Genomic DNA, 19,613 nt, shown 5'->3' on the forward strand with positions numbered 1-19,613 from the left:
ACCACATTAATACGCTGATTATTTTCATGACTATGTCGGTTTATGAAACCAATAATCCAAAACCTAAAACATTTAGTTTACGATGATTATAAAACAGAGAAAAGCAGCAAATCTTCACATCAGGGAAACAATATGCAACTAGAGAAATTTTGTCATTTGTCCTTAAAAATGTTGCGAACAGATTTCTGTCATGCCATTAATACGTGCAGCTTTAAAAAAATATTTTGTGTGGCTGTACTTTTCATTTCCCTCCTTTATACACCTAGGAAGTAGCTGAAATGCAGTTTTCTGTGACTGTGTCTCTGTGAAATATCAGAAGACCAGATATGTTTAGATGCTGTATTTTTGCATTTACTGTAAAATAAATGATCTCTCTAATAACAGTAAATGTGTATGTACTTTTCTATATGTCATAGTGGGACTTTATTTTGGGATTTGTAGCCTGAGCCAAATGAAAAACCTCCGAGTGCAATGATAGAGCAGGTTGGGTAAAATATATACAGGTTATAAAACCAGCAGTTGTTGAATCCTTGTGAAGTGGAGTCTGCTGAAGCATCAGTTGGTTGCCTGAGCTGACCTTGGAGCTGCAGGGCTGCTGTGATTGGATAACAGTCATATTCTGTAAATCAGTCTGTACCCGAAGGGGGCGTTGCCTGAGGCGCTCACTGATTGGTCAAATCAGACAGAAGTGGGCGGGGCATGCATTATTTCCCTCCTTGCATCACCCATGCTTTGACCTGAGAGGAGTAGAGATGAAACAGGTCATTCCCCTCTAAAGAGAAATATAACTGCATGCAGTCCAGTTTCTTTTCTCTTGTCTTGATCGCAGCCACTATGTACCAAAAATACCAAAAAAAATCCAGATCAGGAGTTATTAGGTAAAACTGCACGTTATTTTAAACAGTCAAACACAATAGGCTACAGGAAGTGTGACTTTTATAGACAGGAAGAGTTTAGATTATATATTGATTTATTGAAGCTGAGAGGAGAGACTAGAGACACGTCTAATTGAGAGGATCTAATAGTTCCGTGCTCTTGGTTCTTTAATATTTATTATTATTATTATTGTGTTTAATTTAAATCACTTATTTTACTGTTATTTTACTATATTTTTAAGTTAGGTTTTTAATTATCTTTTTATTGTTAATCTATTTGTATTTTATTCTATACAATTTGAATTAATGCTTATTCTGTTTTATTTTTTGATTAAATCATTCAGTTTTTTTTATATATTTATTTTATTGTTTTTTTTTTTGCTATTGCTATTATATTTTACACTTTTATTAAATTAGATTTTAAATTGTATTTTTGCATTATTTTATTTGTATTTTATACCATATAGGTTAATTACATTTTTATGGTATTTCATTTTTATTGTTATGCTATTTGTATTTTATTTTATTCTACATAATTACATTTTATGTTATGTTTGTATTGCGATTTTATTTGTATTTTATTTTGTTCTATGTATTTTAATTACAATTTTATTTTATTTGTATTGTGTTTTTTTTATATTTTACTTTATTCTGCGTAATTTAATTACATTTTTACTCTGTTTTATTTGTATTGTTATCTTATTTGTATTTGATTTTATTCTATGTAAAGCAATTACATTTTAATTCTATTTTAAGATAAGATTATCTTTTCCTGCAGCAAGGAAATTAGCAATACAGCAGCAAAGGGGAAAGTAAAACAGGACACATCAGAAAAAAAACAAACCTTAAAGCAAAGTTATAAACATAGAGCAACTAAAATAAGTAAATGTTTATAAAAACAAAAAAGAAGAATAATATGATAAGCTAACAGTGAAAATCACAGGATTTTAAAATAGGTCGAGACAAAAAAACAGGGCAATGTAATAAACAGTAAAAAGGCTAAATATAAATGAATAGGCTGATGAACATTATAAATGTATTGTTATTTTATTTGTATTTTATTACATTTAATTTTAATTATTTTCCCTGTAATTTATGTTTATTTTATTTTTTTATTTTTAAGTCCTGCTCCACTCACTCCTCACCACTAGGTGGCGGTAAAGCTCTTGTGGTTTACCGACCGTCAAAAAATAAAACTCAAGAAGAAGAAGACATCCTCTGTGTGTCAAACACACTAAAAACCAACATGGCGAACATTCGGTGTGTCAAGGTGAGGAAAGAAACGGATAAATCTCTGCACGCTGCACTCTGCACCACTCACATGAATTAATCTGAGAGAATATGACGCGTTAGACTTTAAATACTCGTGTCACGTGATTTATGTGCGTGTTTTCTCTTCCGGTTAGTTTGTTTTCCTCGTAGCTGAAGTTTGATCGTGTAGCTAACGTGTTGGGATCAGTGAGTCCACAGCAGCGCCCTCAGCAGTGTGTCTGCTAACCTTTGCATAGGTCTTTGGTCTCACGGTTACGCGGACATTTGAGACAACAGCTTACATTTTTAAAGGCTTTTGTTCTCCTGAAGCTCCAAAATAACGGACTCTGTCACTTACATTTTGTTCTTTACAGTCTTTCAGATTCAAGTTACTTCTACTTTACGTGAACATTTCTTCTGTTACCCAACAGGACATGAAGGAGTTTTTAAAATGAGCACAACCATAAACATTTACAGCACTAAAATTACAACATACACATTAATTTAGCATTAATATTCAGTATTGGGCAAGTTACCCTCAAAATGTAACACATCACATAATACTAGTTACCTTCATTTGAAAGTAATGGGTTACTGATTACACTACTTTTGCATTACTTTCACCAAAATGACCTCAGAATAAGTAATAGGAGAAGAGCTAATGTGGCTCATGTTGTTTCACAGCAGATAATCAAAGCACAGAAGCTCCAGTTTATTTTTATTTATTATTATTATTAACACAGCTCGCTGAAATAACAATGAATACTTACTGTGGTCATATTTAAAGATATTGATCATTGTGCAAAATATTGTCGACCAGCAGCTTTGGTACAAAAAAAACTGTATCAGACTTAAAATAATGTTTGTAGAACCCTGCTACAGAGGCACTGACCAAACTTGATTATTAAATGGTTTGTAAGGCAGGGGACGACTGAACTCTTCAGTGCGTCTTCCAGAGCCCAGTTATCATATGGTGTCCCTCAGGGTTCCATACTTGGTCTGTTACTGTCCCTTATATACATGAATAATTTGCCGACTGTGTCTTCCATTATACTTCCAATACTTTTTGCTGATGATACCAATTTGATTCTGACTCACAATCATTTTGACTCACTAATCAGTGAAGCCAGTTCCGGTATAATAAAATTTTCTGAATGGTTCCAGTTAAATAAGCTATCATTGAATATTTAAAAAATCTAATTTTATGATTTTTACAAATAAAAAGTATTGTAAATCTAGTGCCAAGATTTCATTTGGCGGGAATGAAATAATTCAGGTTTCATCCACTAAATTTTTAGGAGTTTTAACTGATGATAGGTTGACTTGGAATGAGCATATCAAATCTGTTAATAACAAAGTAATGAAGTCTATTGGTATCATCAGGAAAATGAGTGGCTTGATCTCTCAGAATGCCCTTTACATACTTTATTATAGTTTAATTTATCCATACCTAGTTATTGTAATATTGTTTGGGCAAGCACATATCCTACTAACTTACAAAAATATTCATTACACAAAAGAAATTTGTCAGATTAGCCACCTCTTCTAATTACTTGTCTCCACCTGCCCCTCTGTTTAAGAAACTTAACATATTATTGATTTAACATTAACACATTTCAATCCTGCATATTCATTTATAAATATATATGTTTTCAACCTCTCCAGCACTTAATGCTATTGTTTTGTCTTTGTTTTTTATAATTGTTATTGTTTTTTATGGTGCAAATAAATAAACTCTAAACTTGCATTTTCAAGAGCTTCTACTTAAGTGGGAGTGGAAAGTTATGAAAAAAATGCACATGTAATGAAAGTGAGAAGTAGACTGACTGAACTTGGTAAAACTGAGACATGCTGTTGCACATATTTTTCTGAAGATATCGCGGGATGTTCATCATTTGTTTTATAAATAGATAATCATTTTCAGAACCTTCTTCTTCTTTACACCAAAAAAGGATAAGAAAAGAAATATCTGAAGGGGTTTTTATTTATAGGTTAGTATGCAGTGGTTTTACTGCTCCGGCCCACTTGAGATCAAATTGAGCAGTATGAATGATACCTCTGAGCTAAAAATTGATATGCAGTATCCGACTAAAAAGTCGCTTACCATCAACCGAAATCTTCTTTTGTCCCCCATGTTTCTGCGTGTATGACGTCAAAGTCACCATGGTGTGTTGCTAAATTTTTGCCAACTTTCTGAGCAGTTATTGTGACTTGAGGGGGCGTTGATGAGAATTTTCTCAGTTGAAAAGTTATTTTTCCGATTATTCTGACACCACGTGAATGCGCTGTCATTTCACTTCTACAAAAAATGATCACGTGTAAGAATACTCTCCTGCTCCTGAATGAAATGACGTCTCTGCAGTGCAGTTTAAATTAATCAGAGCAGTTCTGATCTCTCCTTTCACCCCTCTTTATCAGTCACGTAATTTGTCCCTGTCTTTTTCTCACTTTTAATTTTCCCGTGTTTCATATATCCTGCACCGCCCTCCTCCCTCCCTGTCCATGTCCATGTGTTGAGCAGGGTATGGTCGGCCTGGTGACGGGTGGCGCGTCTGGTTTGGGCCGAGCCACTGTGGAGCGTCTGGTCCAGAACGGAGCGTCCGCTGTGATCCTGGACCTGCCCTCTTCTGATGGAGCAGCGCTTGCAGCCAGTCTGGGGGACCGCTGTGCCTTCGCTCCTGCAGATGTGAGTCCAAAAACTATCAAGACGCAATCACTCACACAAAATCGACATGCATGTACACAGCCCTTCAAAAATTAAGAAAGGAGAAATGTACTATTAATGTTATTTCCCTAAAACCAAGGAAAATATAAAGCCCCGTTTCCACTGAGTAGTATGGTACAGTTAGGTACAATTTTTTTCCATTTCCACTGTGTCCCTGTCCATGTCCATGTGTTGAGCAGGGTATGGTCGGCCTGGTGACGGGTGGCGCGTCTGGTTTGGGCCGAGCCACTGTGGAGCGTCTGGTCCAGAACGGAGCGTCCGCTGTGATCCTGGACCTGCCCTCTTCTGATGGAGCAGCGCTTGCAGCCAGTCTGGGGGACCGCTGTGCCTTCGCTCCTGCAGATGTGAGTCCAAAAACTATCAAGACGCAATCACTCACACAAAATCGACATGCATGTACACAGCCCTTCAAAAATTAAGAAAGGAGAAATGTACTATTAATGTTATTTCCCTAAAACCAAGGAAAATATAAAGCCCCGTTTCCACTGAGTAGTATGGTACAGTTAGGTACAATTTTTTTCCATTTCCACTGTGAAAAGTTGTGGATGGTACCAATGGAACCGTTCCTTAGCGTCCCCATGTTTGGTCCCCCCTCTGTTGGGGTACCTAGCACACAGATCTGGTACTAAAAGGTGGAGCTGTGAACACTGCAGTCTGATTGGTCAGTAGAGGACGGTCACTCTGCTCAGGGCTGAGTTGTGTCTGGTTTTGAGGCTCATGTAACCACTGTTCATACTGTGGAGAGTTTTATTAGTAAACTGTAACTATAAAATGAAAGGATGTTTTGCTGCCTCTCACAGCAGCTGGAGTCTGACTTCCTCACTGTGAGTGATAACATCCCCGCCCACATTTAAGAGTACTATTTTTGGTGGAAACACTAGGGTCTATCTAGGTACCATGTCTGAAGGGTTACTTTTGGTTCCAAAGGTACTGTACTGAAAGTGTTTGGTGGAAATGGGGCTTAAAAGAAGGAACGGTCATGACGTCAGTGACTGCGTTTGAGGAGCCAGACGTTGGTGTCAGTGTCAGGCACTGCAGATCACACTATAACCCATCATATCTTTGTTGTTTCTGCTGTGACTGAAAAATCCTTCCACCACATTAGAAAACACACATTATGTGAAGCTTATTGAAGTTTTTTTAGGGTGATATTTCTGAGAGTATGGACGACACACCAACAGTTTCTTCACTCTTTTCTTGTGGTGTGTTATTGACACCTTCAACCCAGACTGTCGACGTGTCCTCTCTTGTTTGAAATTGTTTCCTGGTTTCTCAGGTAGTGGTAGAGGTTGTGGTCTTGTTCCTGTAAGCGTACACTCCTCGAGCAGCTACAGTGCAAAACAAACTCCCCATTGTTTTTTTGTTTTTTTTTGAAGAACTGAGTCAATAATCTGCATTTTTCCATTGTGTCAGGAGCGACTGCCGCCTGACTTATATCAGAGCTAAAACTGAGTTTCCTGTGGCTGCTTCACATTAAAAGCTACCCTGTGTTTGACTTTGTTTAATCTGGAGCAGGAGGAATTGTTGTGTTAGCATTAGCAGTAGTTTAACCCAGCTCTGATACAGCAGGTGTAGGAGAGTGAACAGTGAACAGTGATACTGATATCAGTGATATCAGTGAAACTTCAAACATTAAACTTGGATCACTGTTTTCTGTGTGTAGTAAGATCATTTGAATCCAGTGGGGAAATGGCGGACTCCGCCACTGACAATTAAACCTACTATATAGAGAGATAATTACAGAATGTAATACATTTATTTTATTTATAAAGCGCTTTTCATTGTACTCAAAGACACTTTATATTAGTTAGAACTGATCATAAAATAGAATACACTACACTAAAATACACACAACTTTGATTACACATTAAAAGCTGTTGAAAAGATGAGCTTTGATGAGTGATTTGAGCCGAAAGAGGTCGGTACAGTCCCAAATATGTTCAAGGAGAAAGTTCCAGGGGGGAAGGGCGGCTATGGAGAAGGCTTTTGGATTTTCCCTCGAGAGGAGGATTTAATAGTTGTGCGGCAGACCCTACACCGTAGCCTACGCACGTGGCCTACGTGATTGTGAGCATACTTGTGCAGTGGTGTGTCTGTGTCACTCTGCAGTTACACCTGCAAAATACTAGTCATTGGTGGGGTTTCTTTGATGTGTTGTGAAGTTGAGTTGATTCAAAACACACATTAAACAAACATTAAACAAATTAAACACACATTAAACAAATTAAACACAAATTAAACACACATTAAACACATTAAACACACATTAAACAAATTAAACACACATTAAATACATTAAACACACATTAAACAAAATAAACACATTAAATACATTAAACACATTAAACACACAAACAAATTAAACACACATTAAACACATTAAACACACATTAAACAAAATAAACACACATTAAATACATTAAACACACATTAAACACACAAACAAATTAAACACATATTAAACACATTAAACACACATTAAACAAATTAAACACACATTAAAAACACAGTAAACACACATTAAAAACACAGTAAACACACATTAAAAACACAGTAAACACACATTAAACACACATTAAAAACACATTAAACACACATTAAACAAATTAAACACACATTAAAAACACAGTAAACACACATTAAAAACACATTAAACAAATTAAACACACATTAAAAACACAGTAAACACACATTAAACAAATTAAACAAAAAAATTAAACACACATTAAACACATTAAACACACATTAAACAAATTAAACACACATTAAACAAATTAAACACACATTAAATACATTAAACACACATTAAACAAAATAAACACATTAAATACATTAAACACATTAAACACACAAACACATTAAACACACATTAAACAAAATAAACACACATTAAATACATTAAACACACATTAAACACACAAACAAATTAAACATATTAAACACATTAAACACACATTAAACAAATTAAACACACATTAAAAACACAGTAAACACACATTAAACACACATTAAAAACACATTAAACACACATTAAACAAATTAAACACATTAAACACACATTAAAAACACATTAAACACACATTAAACACACATTAAAAACACATTAAACACACATTAAACAAATTAAACACATTAAACACACATTAAAAACACATTAAACACACATTAAAAACACATTAAACACACATTAAACAAATTAAACACATTAAACACACATTAAAAACACATTAAACACACATTAAACAAATTAAACACACATTAAAAACACAGTAAACACACATTAAAAACACAGTAAACACACATTAAAAACACATTAAACACACATTAAACAAATTAAACACACATTAAAAACACAGTAAACACACATTAAAAACACATTAAACAAATTAAACACACATTAAAAACACAGTATACACACATTAAACAAGTTAAACAAATTAAACACACATTAAACAAATTAAACACACATTAAACACATTAAACACACATTAAACAAATTAAACACACATTAAAAACACAGTAAACACAGATTAAACACATCAAACACACATTAAACACATCAAACACACATTAAAAACACAGTAAACACACATTAAACATGACTTACTGGAGACAATTTCAAACACAACTACACAAATCAGCTTCACTATAACTCGCAGCATTTACAGACAAACACTTGTTTTTATCTGGACACATTTTCCCCACAAATACAACATGCTAACGTTATTAGCACGAGCCTATGACATTTTACATTGTATAAATTAGCCTAGCAGCTAGCAAACTTCTCCTCTTCTTAACGTTTACTAAAATTAAATGATAATAATAATAATAATAATTTATTATTATTATTATTATTATTATCTCTATTTATAAAGTGCTTTCAAAACAGAATTACAGAGTGCTTTACATGTCAATAATTAAAACAGACAAGATGTGAAAACAACAGTTTTTAAAAGAACTGATAAAAACACTTTAGTTTATAAAAACTGAGTAAGTAAAAGACAGTCTAAATGAACTTAAAAGGGATCTGACTCGGCGGACCTGATTTCCTTGGGCAGACCGTTCCAGAGCCTCGGGGCCCTGACAGCAAACACTCTGCCCCCTTTTAGTTTTCAGCCTCTGGAACAGACAAAAGACCTCTGCTGCCCGAGGACCTTAAGGTACGTCCTGACGTGTACGGCACTAAAAGGTCGGAGATATAGCAGGGAGAGAGACCATGACAAGCCTTAAAAGTAATCAATAAAATCTTAAAATCTAAAACATACTGGGAGCTGGTGTAAAGAGGCTAAAACTGGAGTGATATGATAATTTCTCTTGGTTCTTAGTGGTACATGTGGACCCTTCTCAAGTTCAAGCTCCAAATTATTAATGCCAGACCTCCCTCTGGTTCCCTTCTTGCCAGAACTTGAACCAAAGAATTGGTGTCTTCATTGGGTGCATTTACACATGTATGCTTGGTGACGTTTATCTTGTGGTCTTGTCATTTCTCAGGTGACATCGGAGGCAGACGTGCAGTCAGCCGTGTCCCTGGCCAGAGAGAAGTTTGGGAGGCTGGACCTGGCAGTGAACTGTGCCGGCATCGCTGTCGCCGTTAAAACCTACAACTTTAAGAAGGACCTCCCTCACAGCCTGGAGGACTTCCAGCGTGTAATCAATGTAAGGTACACAAAAACAGATGCAAATAGCCTAAGCAGAAAAATAAATACCTGCTTCTGCTGTCACACTCCTCCAGTGGTAACTAAATACATTTACTCTAGTACTGTACCCAAGTACAAAATCAATGTACTTCTACGTTATACTTCAACTCCACTACATTTCAGAGGTAAATATGGTACTTTTTACTTCACTACATTTGTCTAACAGCTTTAGTAAGTTTTCAGATGACAGTTGAAACCCATATTTCTCCTGATGGCTGTTGCATTGCTCTGTGTGTGTGTGTGTGTGTGTGTGTGTGTTAAAAACTGAGTAGCAGGTGACACACCAGTGTATGAATGTGTGAATGTGACTTGCAGTGTAAAAAGCTCTTTTAAGTGGTCAGAGGACTAGAAAGGCACTATGCAACTGCAGGTCCATTTTTACCATTTACCACTTGCTCCAGTGGTGCTGAAGCGCCTTTATCCCAGTGGAAAAGAACTCTTCAGGTTGGGACTAGGGATGCGCACAATTAGATGTCTTAACAATTAAACGTCCGCCCCCTCACTAGTCTGCACCACAAATATTAGTCGGTTAAACCAACTAGTGTTTTATTCATGTACAAGGCTGCTTAACTGTCATGCAGCCACCCGCCACTAGTGGGTGCTACAGAGCCGTCAGACAGCAGCCCCCCTCCTCGCAGTAATGCTCGAGTAGACTGGAGTTTTAATAAGAGAGATTTAATTTTGTTTTAGATGTTTAGATGTTAATTTAGTGGTTAACTTTTGACTGAGTTGCCGTCATGTTCACATTCATACTGCACGGCACAAAGCGTCTCGTACTTCAGCGGCATTTAAAATCCGACGTGGTTGAAGATTGTGATTAAAGGCCTCAAAGGGCTCTTAATGCACACAGTATTTTTTGGGACAATGTTTCAAATACTTAGCAATAAATTGGGCTAAATTTTGACTGTTTCTGAGTGTTTTTCGTTTTTTAGACAGGTCGACTAGACTTAATTTAAGTTTTTGTTTAGTTGACAGGGAAATTATTTGCCAGGAACATCCCTAGTCAGGACCCTAGAACTCCTCCCCGGCTTCCATGACGTCATTGTCGTTGGCAAAATGTTTGCCCGCTCAAGCTTTTTTCAAGTTGGGGAACAGGTGGAAGTCCGAGGGGACCAGGTCTGGTGAAAAAGACGGCGAGGAAGAAGTTGGAACCCGCAGTCATGGATTGTCTGGTCAGCATTCCTCGCCTCGTTTCTCTGATTTTCTCTCTCTGAGGTGTTGTAGTAGGTCAGAGAAATAGTCTCCAGGGTTGGTGTGACCCTTCTCAAGAGAGGAGGGCAAAAAATAATAATAAATCACTGACTGTCATCAAGGACCAAAACGTTTGCGACTGTTATAAATCACTTTTTTATTATTATTTCTATTTCGGATAACAATCTGTCCTCAATGCGTTTTGAGTGTATTTACACCTGCACTGTCACGTGGTCAAGAGCAATCTGATCACAAAACACATGTTAATACAAGGTATAAAGGGGGTGTATGTGTCAGCTTTGTGACAGTCTGGCGACCTGTCCAGAGTGTACCCCGCCCCTCACCCAGTGTCAGCTGCGACCCCTAACAGGATATGTGATTATGGAAAATGAATGAATGAGTTTTGAGTATTTTTATGTGTGTTTTCTGCAGGTGAACATTGCGGGAACCTTTAATGTGATTCGCCTTGCTGTGGGTGAGATGGGGAAGAACGAGCCTGATGCAGATGGACACAGAGGCTGCGTCATTAACACAGCCAGTGTGGCCGCCTTCGACGGACAGGTCATTAAAAACACACGCACACACCTTCTACTGTCCCCTTTTCATGAACGCAACAGCTCAAGAGAATTTCCTGAAATTTGGCACAAATGTCCACCTTGACACAAACATGAACTGTGTAGATTTTGGTGGTCAAAGGTCAAGGTCACTGTGACTTTATAAAACACATTTTGGGCCTTTAGTCAAAAATTCATGAGCTGGTTATGACAACATATCACTCAACTGTCTAACAGGATATAATGATGAAGGGATGAAAAGGTCAAAGGTCAAGTTCACAGTGACATCATAATGTTCTGCAAAAACACTTTTCTGGCCATAATTTAACACCCTAACTCAGGAACAGAAGGGGAGACATTGAGCCTCTTTGTGGTCATTTTGCGCCTTTTGTTCTTTTTTATCTCTTTGTCGTCGTTTTGTTACTCTTTGAGCTGCTTTATTTTACTGTTAATGTTCGCTATCAGCCGTGTTAGAAGTTGTGTGAAGTTGCTGCTGGAAAACTCAACATTTCCTTATTTTGCTGCTTCACAATAAAAGTTTTTACATAACAAAATAACAGGGGACTTTTACTGTGAAGAATCTGCAGATAATTAAATGTGCAAAGCAGAGCTGCAGACAACAGGCTCTGACTGCACCAGCTCACCTCCAACAGGTAAGCAGATGGAAAGAAATAAAGAAGGGAGTTTAGGTAAACTTCTTTTACCTGCCCTGCTGTAGAAAAACACATGCAGCAAAAATAACAGGGGACTTTAGCTGTGGATCAGCTTGTAACTGAACATGTAACCCATTTCGTAGAAAATACAGAGATATACAGTACAGGCCAAAAGTTTGGACACACCTTGTCATTCAATGCGTTTTCTTTATTTTCATGACTATTTATATTGTAGATTCTCACTGAAGGCATCAAAACTATGAATGAACACATATGGAGTTATGAACTTAACAAAAAAAGGTGAAATAACTGAAAACATGTTTTATATTCTAGTTTCTTCAAAATAGCCACCCTTTGCTCTGATTACTGCTTTGCACACTCTTGGCATTCTCTCCATGAGCTTCAAGAGGTAGTCACCTGAAATGGTTTCCACTTCACAGGTGTGCCTTATCAGGGTTAATTAGTGGAATTTCTTGCTTTATCAATGGGGTTGGGACCATCAGTTGTGTTGTGCAGAAGTCAGGTTAATACACAGCCGACAGCCCTATTGGACAACTGTTAAAATTCATATTATGGCAAGAACCAATCAGCTAACTAAAGAAAAACGAGTGGCCATCATTACTTTAAGAAATGAAGGTCAGTCAGTCCGGAAAATTGCAAAAACTTCAAATGTGTCCCCAAGTGGAGTCGCAAAAACCATCAAGCGCTACAACGAAACTGGCACACATGAGGACCGACCCAGGAAAGGAAGACCAAGAGTCACCTCTGCTTCTGAGGATAAGTTCATCCGAGTCACCAGCCTCAGAAATCGCAAGTTAACAGCAGCTCAGATCAGAGAGCAGATGAATGCCACACAGAGTTCTAGCAGCAGACCCATCTCTAGAACAACTGTTAAGAGGAGACTGCGCGAATCAGGCCTTCATGGTCAAATAGCTGCTAGGAAACCACTGCTAAGGAGAGGCAACAAGCAGAAGAGATTTGTTTGGGCCAAGAAACACAAGGAATGGACATTAGACCAGTGGAAATCTGTGCTTTGGTCTGATGAGTCCAAATTTGAGATCTTTGGTTCCAACCGCCGTGTCTTTGTGAGACGCAGAAAAGGTGAACGGATGGATTCCACGTGCCTGGTTCCCACTGTGAAGCATGGAGGAGGAGGTGTGATGGTGTGGGGGTGTTTTGCTGGTGACACTGTTGGGGATTTATTCAAAATTGAAGGCACACTGAACCAGCATGGCTACCACAGCATCCTGCAGCGACATGCCATCCCATCCGCTTTGCGTTTAGTTGGACGATCATTTATTTTTCAACAGGACAATGACCCCAAACACACCTCCAGGCTGTGTAAGGGCTATTTGACCAAGAAGGAGAGTGATGGAGTGCTGCGGCAGATGACCTGGCCTCCACAGTCACCGGACCTGAACCCAATGGAGATGGTTTGGGGTGAGCTGGACCGCAGAGTGAAGGCAAAGGGGCCAACAAGTGCTAAACACCTCTGGGAACTCCTTCAAGACTGTTGGAAAACCATTTCAGGTGACTACCTCTTGAAGCTCATGGAGAGAATGCCAAGAGTGTGCAAAGCAGTAATCAGAGCAAAGGGTGGCTATTTTGAAGAAACTAGAATATAAAACATGTTTTCAGTTATTTCACCTTTTTTTGTTAAGTACATAACTCCACATGTGTTCATTCATAGTTTTGATGCCTTCAGTGAGAATCTACAATGTAAATAGCCATGAAAATAAAGAAAACGCATTGAATGAGAAGGTGTGTCCAAACTTTTGGCCTGTACTGTATATTGTGTGGTGCCATTCAGCCTGAAAATATTGAGATATGGATTATTGTCCAGCCCTACTTTGAGGTGCTTTTGGCGAATGTAAAGGTTGTCTGTGCTGCCTGGTTGAAAATGTCTGTGAAGTCATTCAGGTTTTAGAATTTGTAGCTTCTTTTGAGGCAACATCCATATTTGAAGCATTATCTCCTGTCATGGCTACAACTTTTGTGTTCTCTTCTGATCCTCTGGTCGTCCAACACAAGCTTGTTAATTTGCTGGTGCTGAGCTTCAGGTGATTGTCATTGCACCATGTGACGAATCTATCCGTCCTCTGTACTCTGTAAAACAGTCTCTAAGTCAAGACAGTATGTTTGTCACTGGAAATTATTCACTAGAATCACATCTTCCACTAAAAACAAACTTAAGACCTTTCATTAAATTACTTCAGAGTCTGGACAGAGACTTGGTGAAGGCACACAACCGTGAGGTGGTAACTCTACTTTTTGCCCTCCGTTTTCTCTGCAGGTCGGCCAAGCAGCATATTCAGCTTCTAAAGGTGGTATTGTTGGAATGACACTCCCCATCGCACGAGATCTGGCACCCATGGGCATCAGAGTCATCACCATAGCGCCTGGTGAGTGTATACAGTGTAAACTGTCTCAAAATGATCCCACACTTTGGATTACTGGTCGACTAACGTTTGGTTGACTATCAGGGGGCAGCTCTACTTTCCAGATTATTTTTACATAAAAAAACGTTCAGATAAAACCAGTAATTTCCATCCTTGCTGGCCCGTGTTGCCTCACTGTTTTTTAAAATAACTGTTTTAAGGGACAGGCACTCAGCTTGCTCAAAGTGCCCAAAAATTACATTTGAAAAACTCCACAGCAATGTCTCTCTGTCGGGGATAAGGTTGGCGGGTGTAGTTTGGTAGAAAGAAAATAGTTCCTGCATGAAACTGCTCACAACAAGGTCTGTGGATTATTTTGAGTAACCAGGTCATGATTTCTGGAAAGAGACAGTGCCATCTAGTTCCATTATATTGGAGAGAAGGCAGCTGATATCTGCAACACTCTGCAACTCACACCAACAACAATATAGACTTATAAACAGCGCTACAGGGAAGAGGAAAAAGTTACATTTTTGATTTAAGGGTGAGCTGTCCCTTTCAAGGCCTTAAGATGTCAAATCATCCGATATTTCAACAAGATTAGAAAAAGAGTCAAATAAATGAATATGAATTTATGTTGTTGGAAACTCACCTTTGCTCTCACATTAATAATCACATGGCTCTTCAGATTTAACTCATGACCCTTTGGAGGGCTGAACGAAAGGGGTAGGGTTCACCCTGGATAGGTCACCAGACTATCACAGGGCTGACACATAGAGACAGACAACCATTCACACTCACATTCACACCTACGGACAATTTAGAGTCACCAATTAACCTGCATGTCTTTGGACTGTGGGAGGAAGCTGGAGTACCTGGAGGAAACCCACGCTGACACGGGGAGAACATGCAAACTCCACACAGAAGGGCTCCCCTACCCCTGGCTTTGAACTTGGAGCCCTCTTGCTGTGGAGTGAAGATTTAAAAGCCGATTGAAAAGTGACATTTCCTTTGCGTCTAAATCTTTCTCCCTCCAGGTCTGTTCTCCACTCCCCTCCTGGCTGGTCTTCCAGAAAAGGTGCGCTCCTTTCTCGCCCGCCAAGTGCCCTTCCCTTCACGCCTGGGAGACCCAGCAGAGTTTGCCCACCTGGTGACATCACTGGCTGAGAACCCCATGATCAACGGAGAGGTCATCAGACTGGACGGAGCCATTCGCATGCAGCCCTGAGACAGATGGTGTGTGTCTGAGTGGACATGTTAACTAAGCTCACTGATCCACACCTTCATCACCTTCATCATTTTTATGTCTGAGTGTTCGTGTGTGTGTGTGTGTGTGTGTGTGTGAGTGAGTGTGTGTGAGTGTGAGTGTGTGTCTGCCTGGTGAAATTATGTCATAGAAAGCTGCACACACTGAAAATATAAACTGTGATGGATTACGAACACCATTTTATTAACTTTGTGTGAGAGAAAGTGTGTAAAAAGATCTGTATATTTCGGTGCATTGCAGTTCTGTATGCACTTCACTTTGGTTGTTTTGTAAATGAATCCAGATTGTAATAAACCTCAGATTGGTTTGTCTGGTCCAGGAAGGTTTTTTTTTTCTTAACTCCCTAAAGCGTAGAATTTTTATTCCGCTACAGCGTCTTTCAGATCATCGTCTCCACCACCAGGGGTCTCATTTATAAAACATTACGTGGGAGCCATACTAAAAATGTATGTACAGACAAAAGCCAAAAATGGCAACAGTTTTTACAAGTGTGTTTTTATAGATCACAACTTTTGCGTGGGAAGTGGCGGACGCCTCTTTCAGGCCTCGTTTTGTGTGTGCGCAATGTTTATAAATGAGGCCCCTGGTCCACACAGATTGTGCGCTTGCAGAATTCCAATGATTTCTTTTAACGTTTTTTTAAATGAATACTATATCACATTACAATCAAAAAAATCTGCATATTTTGCAGATTTATATTCTGGATCACTGCTAAAAACCTAAAAAAAAAAATCTGTTTGGGTCTGCTAATCACACAAGATTGATTTTAATAAAATGAAGAGTTGCCTCCAACCCATCAAATCTCAAAGTTTCAGCCATGGCAGCAAAAGGAAAAATCTTTAAGACCTTTAATAATGACTAAATTCTGGTTGTTAGATTTGATTGTCCACAACGTTTGTTTGTCAACCAAGTTTTCGGCACATGTTCTGCATGTTTTCGTAAAAGTAATGGGATGCACAGTCTCATTTTATAATCAATTTTCAATTCAATCAATTTTATTTATAAAGCCCAATATCACAAATCACAATTTGCCTCACAGGGCTTTACAGCATACGACATCCCTCTGTCCTTATGACCCTCGCAGCGGATAAGGAAAAACTCCCCCAAAAAAACCCTTTAACGGGGAAAAAAAACGGTAGAAACCTCAGGAAGAGCAACTGAGGAGGGATCCCTCTTCCAGGACGGACAGACGTGCAATAGATGTCGTACAGAACAGATCAACATGATAAATTAACAGTAATCCACATGACACAATGAGAGAGAGAGAGAGAGAGAGAGAGAGAAGGAGAGAAGGGGCCCGGTGTATTATAGGGGGTCCTCCGGCAGACTAGGCCTAAGTCAGCCTAACTAGGGGCTGGTACAGGACAAGCCTGAGCCAGCCCTAACTATAAGCTTTATCAAAGAGGAAAGTCTTAAGTCTAGTCTTAAATGTGGAGACGGTGTCTGCCTCCCGGACCGTAACAGGAAGATGATTCCACAGGAGAGGAGCCTGATAGCTGAAGGCTCTGGCTCCTGATCTACTTTTGGAGACTTTAGGGACCACGAGTAACCCTGCGTTCTCAGAGCGCAGTGTTCTGGTGGGATAATATGGCACTATGAGCTCTCTAAGATATGACAAAGTTTTACAAAGATTTATGAAAATCACATAAACACTAATGAATCGTGTATCAGTAGAAAGGCCATAAAAATTGTTCTGGCATGTACTAACAGTAAAATATGTAGCTGAAATTGGATCTAAGCTGTTGTGAAGGAACTTTTAACATTGGAAAAAAAGACACTTGTTTTCCATCTCTTTTATTATTATTATTATTTATTCAACCTAAACCCCCTGGCTTGTTGTTTGCACTATGGCTATTGTTACTGACTAAATGAGTGATTTGTGCGATTTGTTCAAAGACAGTGTCCTGTTGAAAAGAGAGGACTCTTACTGGCTTTCTAATGATGTTGGTGCTGTTTGTGTATTCCAAATATTATGCATCACTGAGCAGTAGAAACAGGGAGACACAGACAGACATGGCTGCCCAGAGGGGAGCGTCTTTGTGGTCACTGCTCGACAGGTGAAGTAGAAACAGAAATGCACCTCCTCCTCCTCCACTGTGAAAAGTTCTCCCCAGTCAGAGATTTCCATTTTGGAGAAATAACCAAACATTTCCTGACATTAACCCCGCTATAGAAACTGGCAATTCTCCTGGGTGAAGGGACAGCAGCTCCTCTGGCAGCGACATATGTATCTGCCTGCTCCAGCCCGAGGGACTAGCTGCTAATATGTAGTCAATTAGTATAAAATAAATAAATAAAAATGCAGTGTACTATATTATATTGAACAGTAATCAAAAATGGACTGCAGCAGTATAATATGGAACCTATAAGCAACACCTGTATAATTGATATGTATATATAATGTATGAATGTGTGTAACATGTAAAATATATTACTTTTTAATTTTACTTTATTTATTTATTTACCTTTTCAATTTATTATTTTGTTTTTATTTTTGTCTATTAATTATTATTTACTATTTTTTTAATGAAATGCTTCGGCAATAACATTTCTTTGTTCATGCCAATAAACCTATTTGAACTGAATTGATATAAAAAAATACGTCACAGTACGTAATGACTTAAACGCGCCATGATTTTGAGAGAAAAGTTCAAAGTTGACAGTACGGTGGCCGCATAGATACCGTTGGCCTTCTGAACTGGGAGCGCGTGCTGTAAATCCAGGGCTGTCCCGGAGTAACAAATACACAGAAAAGCTCGTGGACACTTTTCTCTTGAAGCCAACGAGGTAACAAAAACAAACGCACCCTGCGACACAACGAGGAAGGCGTTGGTAGAACTGCGGTCTGTTTGACTAGCTTAGTTAGCATACACAGCTAGCAGTGGACTTCACAAGACATTCCTCACAACTTTTTTAAATTTAGATAAAAAACAAAATAAACGTTTTGATTCGTTTGATCGGTAGAACCTCGCGGACCAAAGGAATAAAAATAATCATAGATGGACACATTTAATGGACTTAAGGACAGCATGAAAGGTAGGGAGTCACCTCTTCCCTCGCTTCTCTCTAGTTTACTTTTATTATTTATAACGTTACTGTGATGCTCATGGTTTCAGTGAAATGAAATGAACGATTAAATTAAAGAGAATCTAACACCGTGTAGCATCTCCATATTGATAAAGCATTTAACATGATGATGCTAAACCGCTTTTAAGCTAGCAGTCAGGGGAGTTGGGTCAGTGGAACCTGTGGGGTTTTAACACTCTGAAAGTCAAGACTTTACTTATTTAAAATCACAAAACACCCACTGCCCCAGACATTGCCTTTATATTATTGTTAAGATTTTAATTGATAATTTCAGGGAGACGTAAAGGGAAAGAGAGTGGTGCTAAATAGCACCAGAGTGCCGTTAGCTTAGCTTAACATCATGCCTTATGTTAATGTTAATGTTAATGTTAGTTATCATCAGTTTCATATTCTGAAAGGCAAGACTTTGTGTATGTTAAATCAAATCAAGTAAAATCAAACAGAACTTCCACATGACCTAAATTGAAATTTTGACAGATATCCAGGTTTATCCAGGGGTCCCACAACCCTGTTAAAAAACAATGAACTGCCTAATGAGTAGGGGTGTGTATTGGCAAGAATCTAGAGATACGATACATATCACGATACATATTATACAACAGTTAGTTCCGGCCCTGCAACCTGATTGGTCGAGAGACAGTAAAACCGTGACGATATTGGAGTACAACATCACGGTTATTTCACTGTGTATGTATCATTCCGCCTCACAGCTGATTGCAATCAACAATCAAATCAAAACTGACGGTTAGTGTCAGTTAGGTCAGTGATATCGCTTAATCACGATACACATGTGACGATTTGATACATTGCGCTGCGCGTTGGGGTTGTATTCCCCTGAAGGGAGTTGTTTTCCCAGTATTCACCAGCTCATTATACATTGTCCCGCTTATTACACAGCTAATTATCAGTTAAATAAATAATTTGAGACAGAATAT

General features: G+C 38.4%; 1 protein-coding gene across 3 annotated transcripts in view; it reads left to right on the top strand.

Annotated features, from left to right (window-relative positions):
* Nucleotides 1-2,034: 2,034 nt before the first annotated feature.
* Nucleotides 2,035-19,613, top strand: part of hsd17b10 (hydroxysteroid (17-beta) dehydrogenase 10) — a 38,674-nt gene continuing 21,095 nt past the window's right edge. The window contains exons 1-6 of one of the 3 annotated variants that reach the window (XM_049580203.1): nt 2,035-2,145; nt 4,648-4,812; nt 9,343-9,507; nt 11,172-11,300; nt 14,240-14,348; nt 15,362-15,905. In XM_049580203.1, coding sequence (XP_049436160.1) covers nt 2,122-2,145; nt 4,648-4,812; nt 9,343-9,507; nt 11,172-11,300; nt 14,240-14,348; nt 15,362-15,552 — 783 coding nt within the window. In that variant the 5' untranslated portion in view covers nt 2,035-2,121 and the 3' untranslated portion in view covers nt 15,553-15,905. Of the gene's footprint in view, nt 2,146-4,647; nt 4,813-5,030; nt 5,196-9,342; nt 9,508-11,171; nt 11,301-14,239; nt 14,349-15,361; nt 15,906-19,613 lie in introns of those variants that run through there. The other 2 variants (XM_049580202.1, XM_049580204.1) reach the window with 2 other exon arrangements.

Source organism: Epinephelus fuscoguttatus, linkage group LG7 (genome assembly GCF_011397635.1).
Source record: "Epinephelus fuscoguttatus linkage group LG7, E.fuscoguttatus.final_Chr_v1".
In the NCBI taxonomy this organism is placed as follows: Eukaryota; Metazoa; Chordata; class Actinopteri; order Perciformes; family Serranidae; genus Epinephelus; species Epinephelus fuscoguttatus.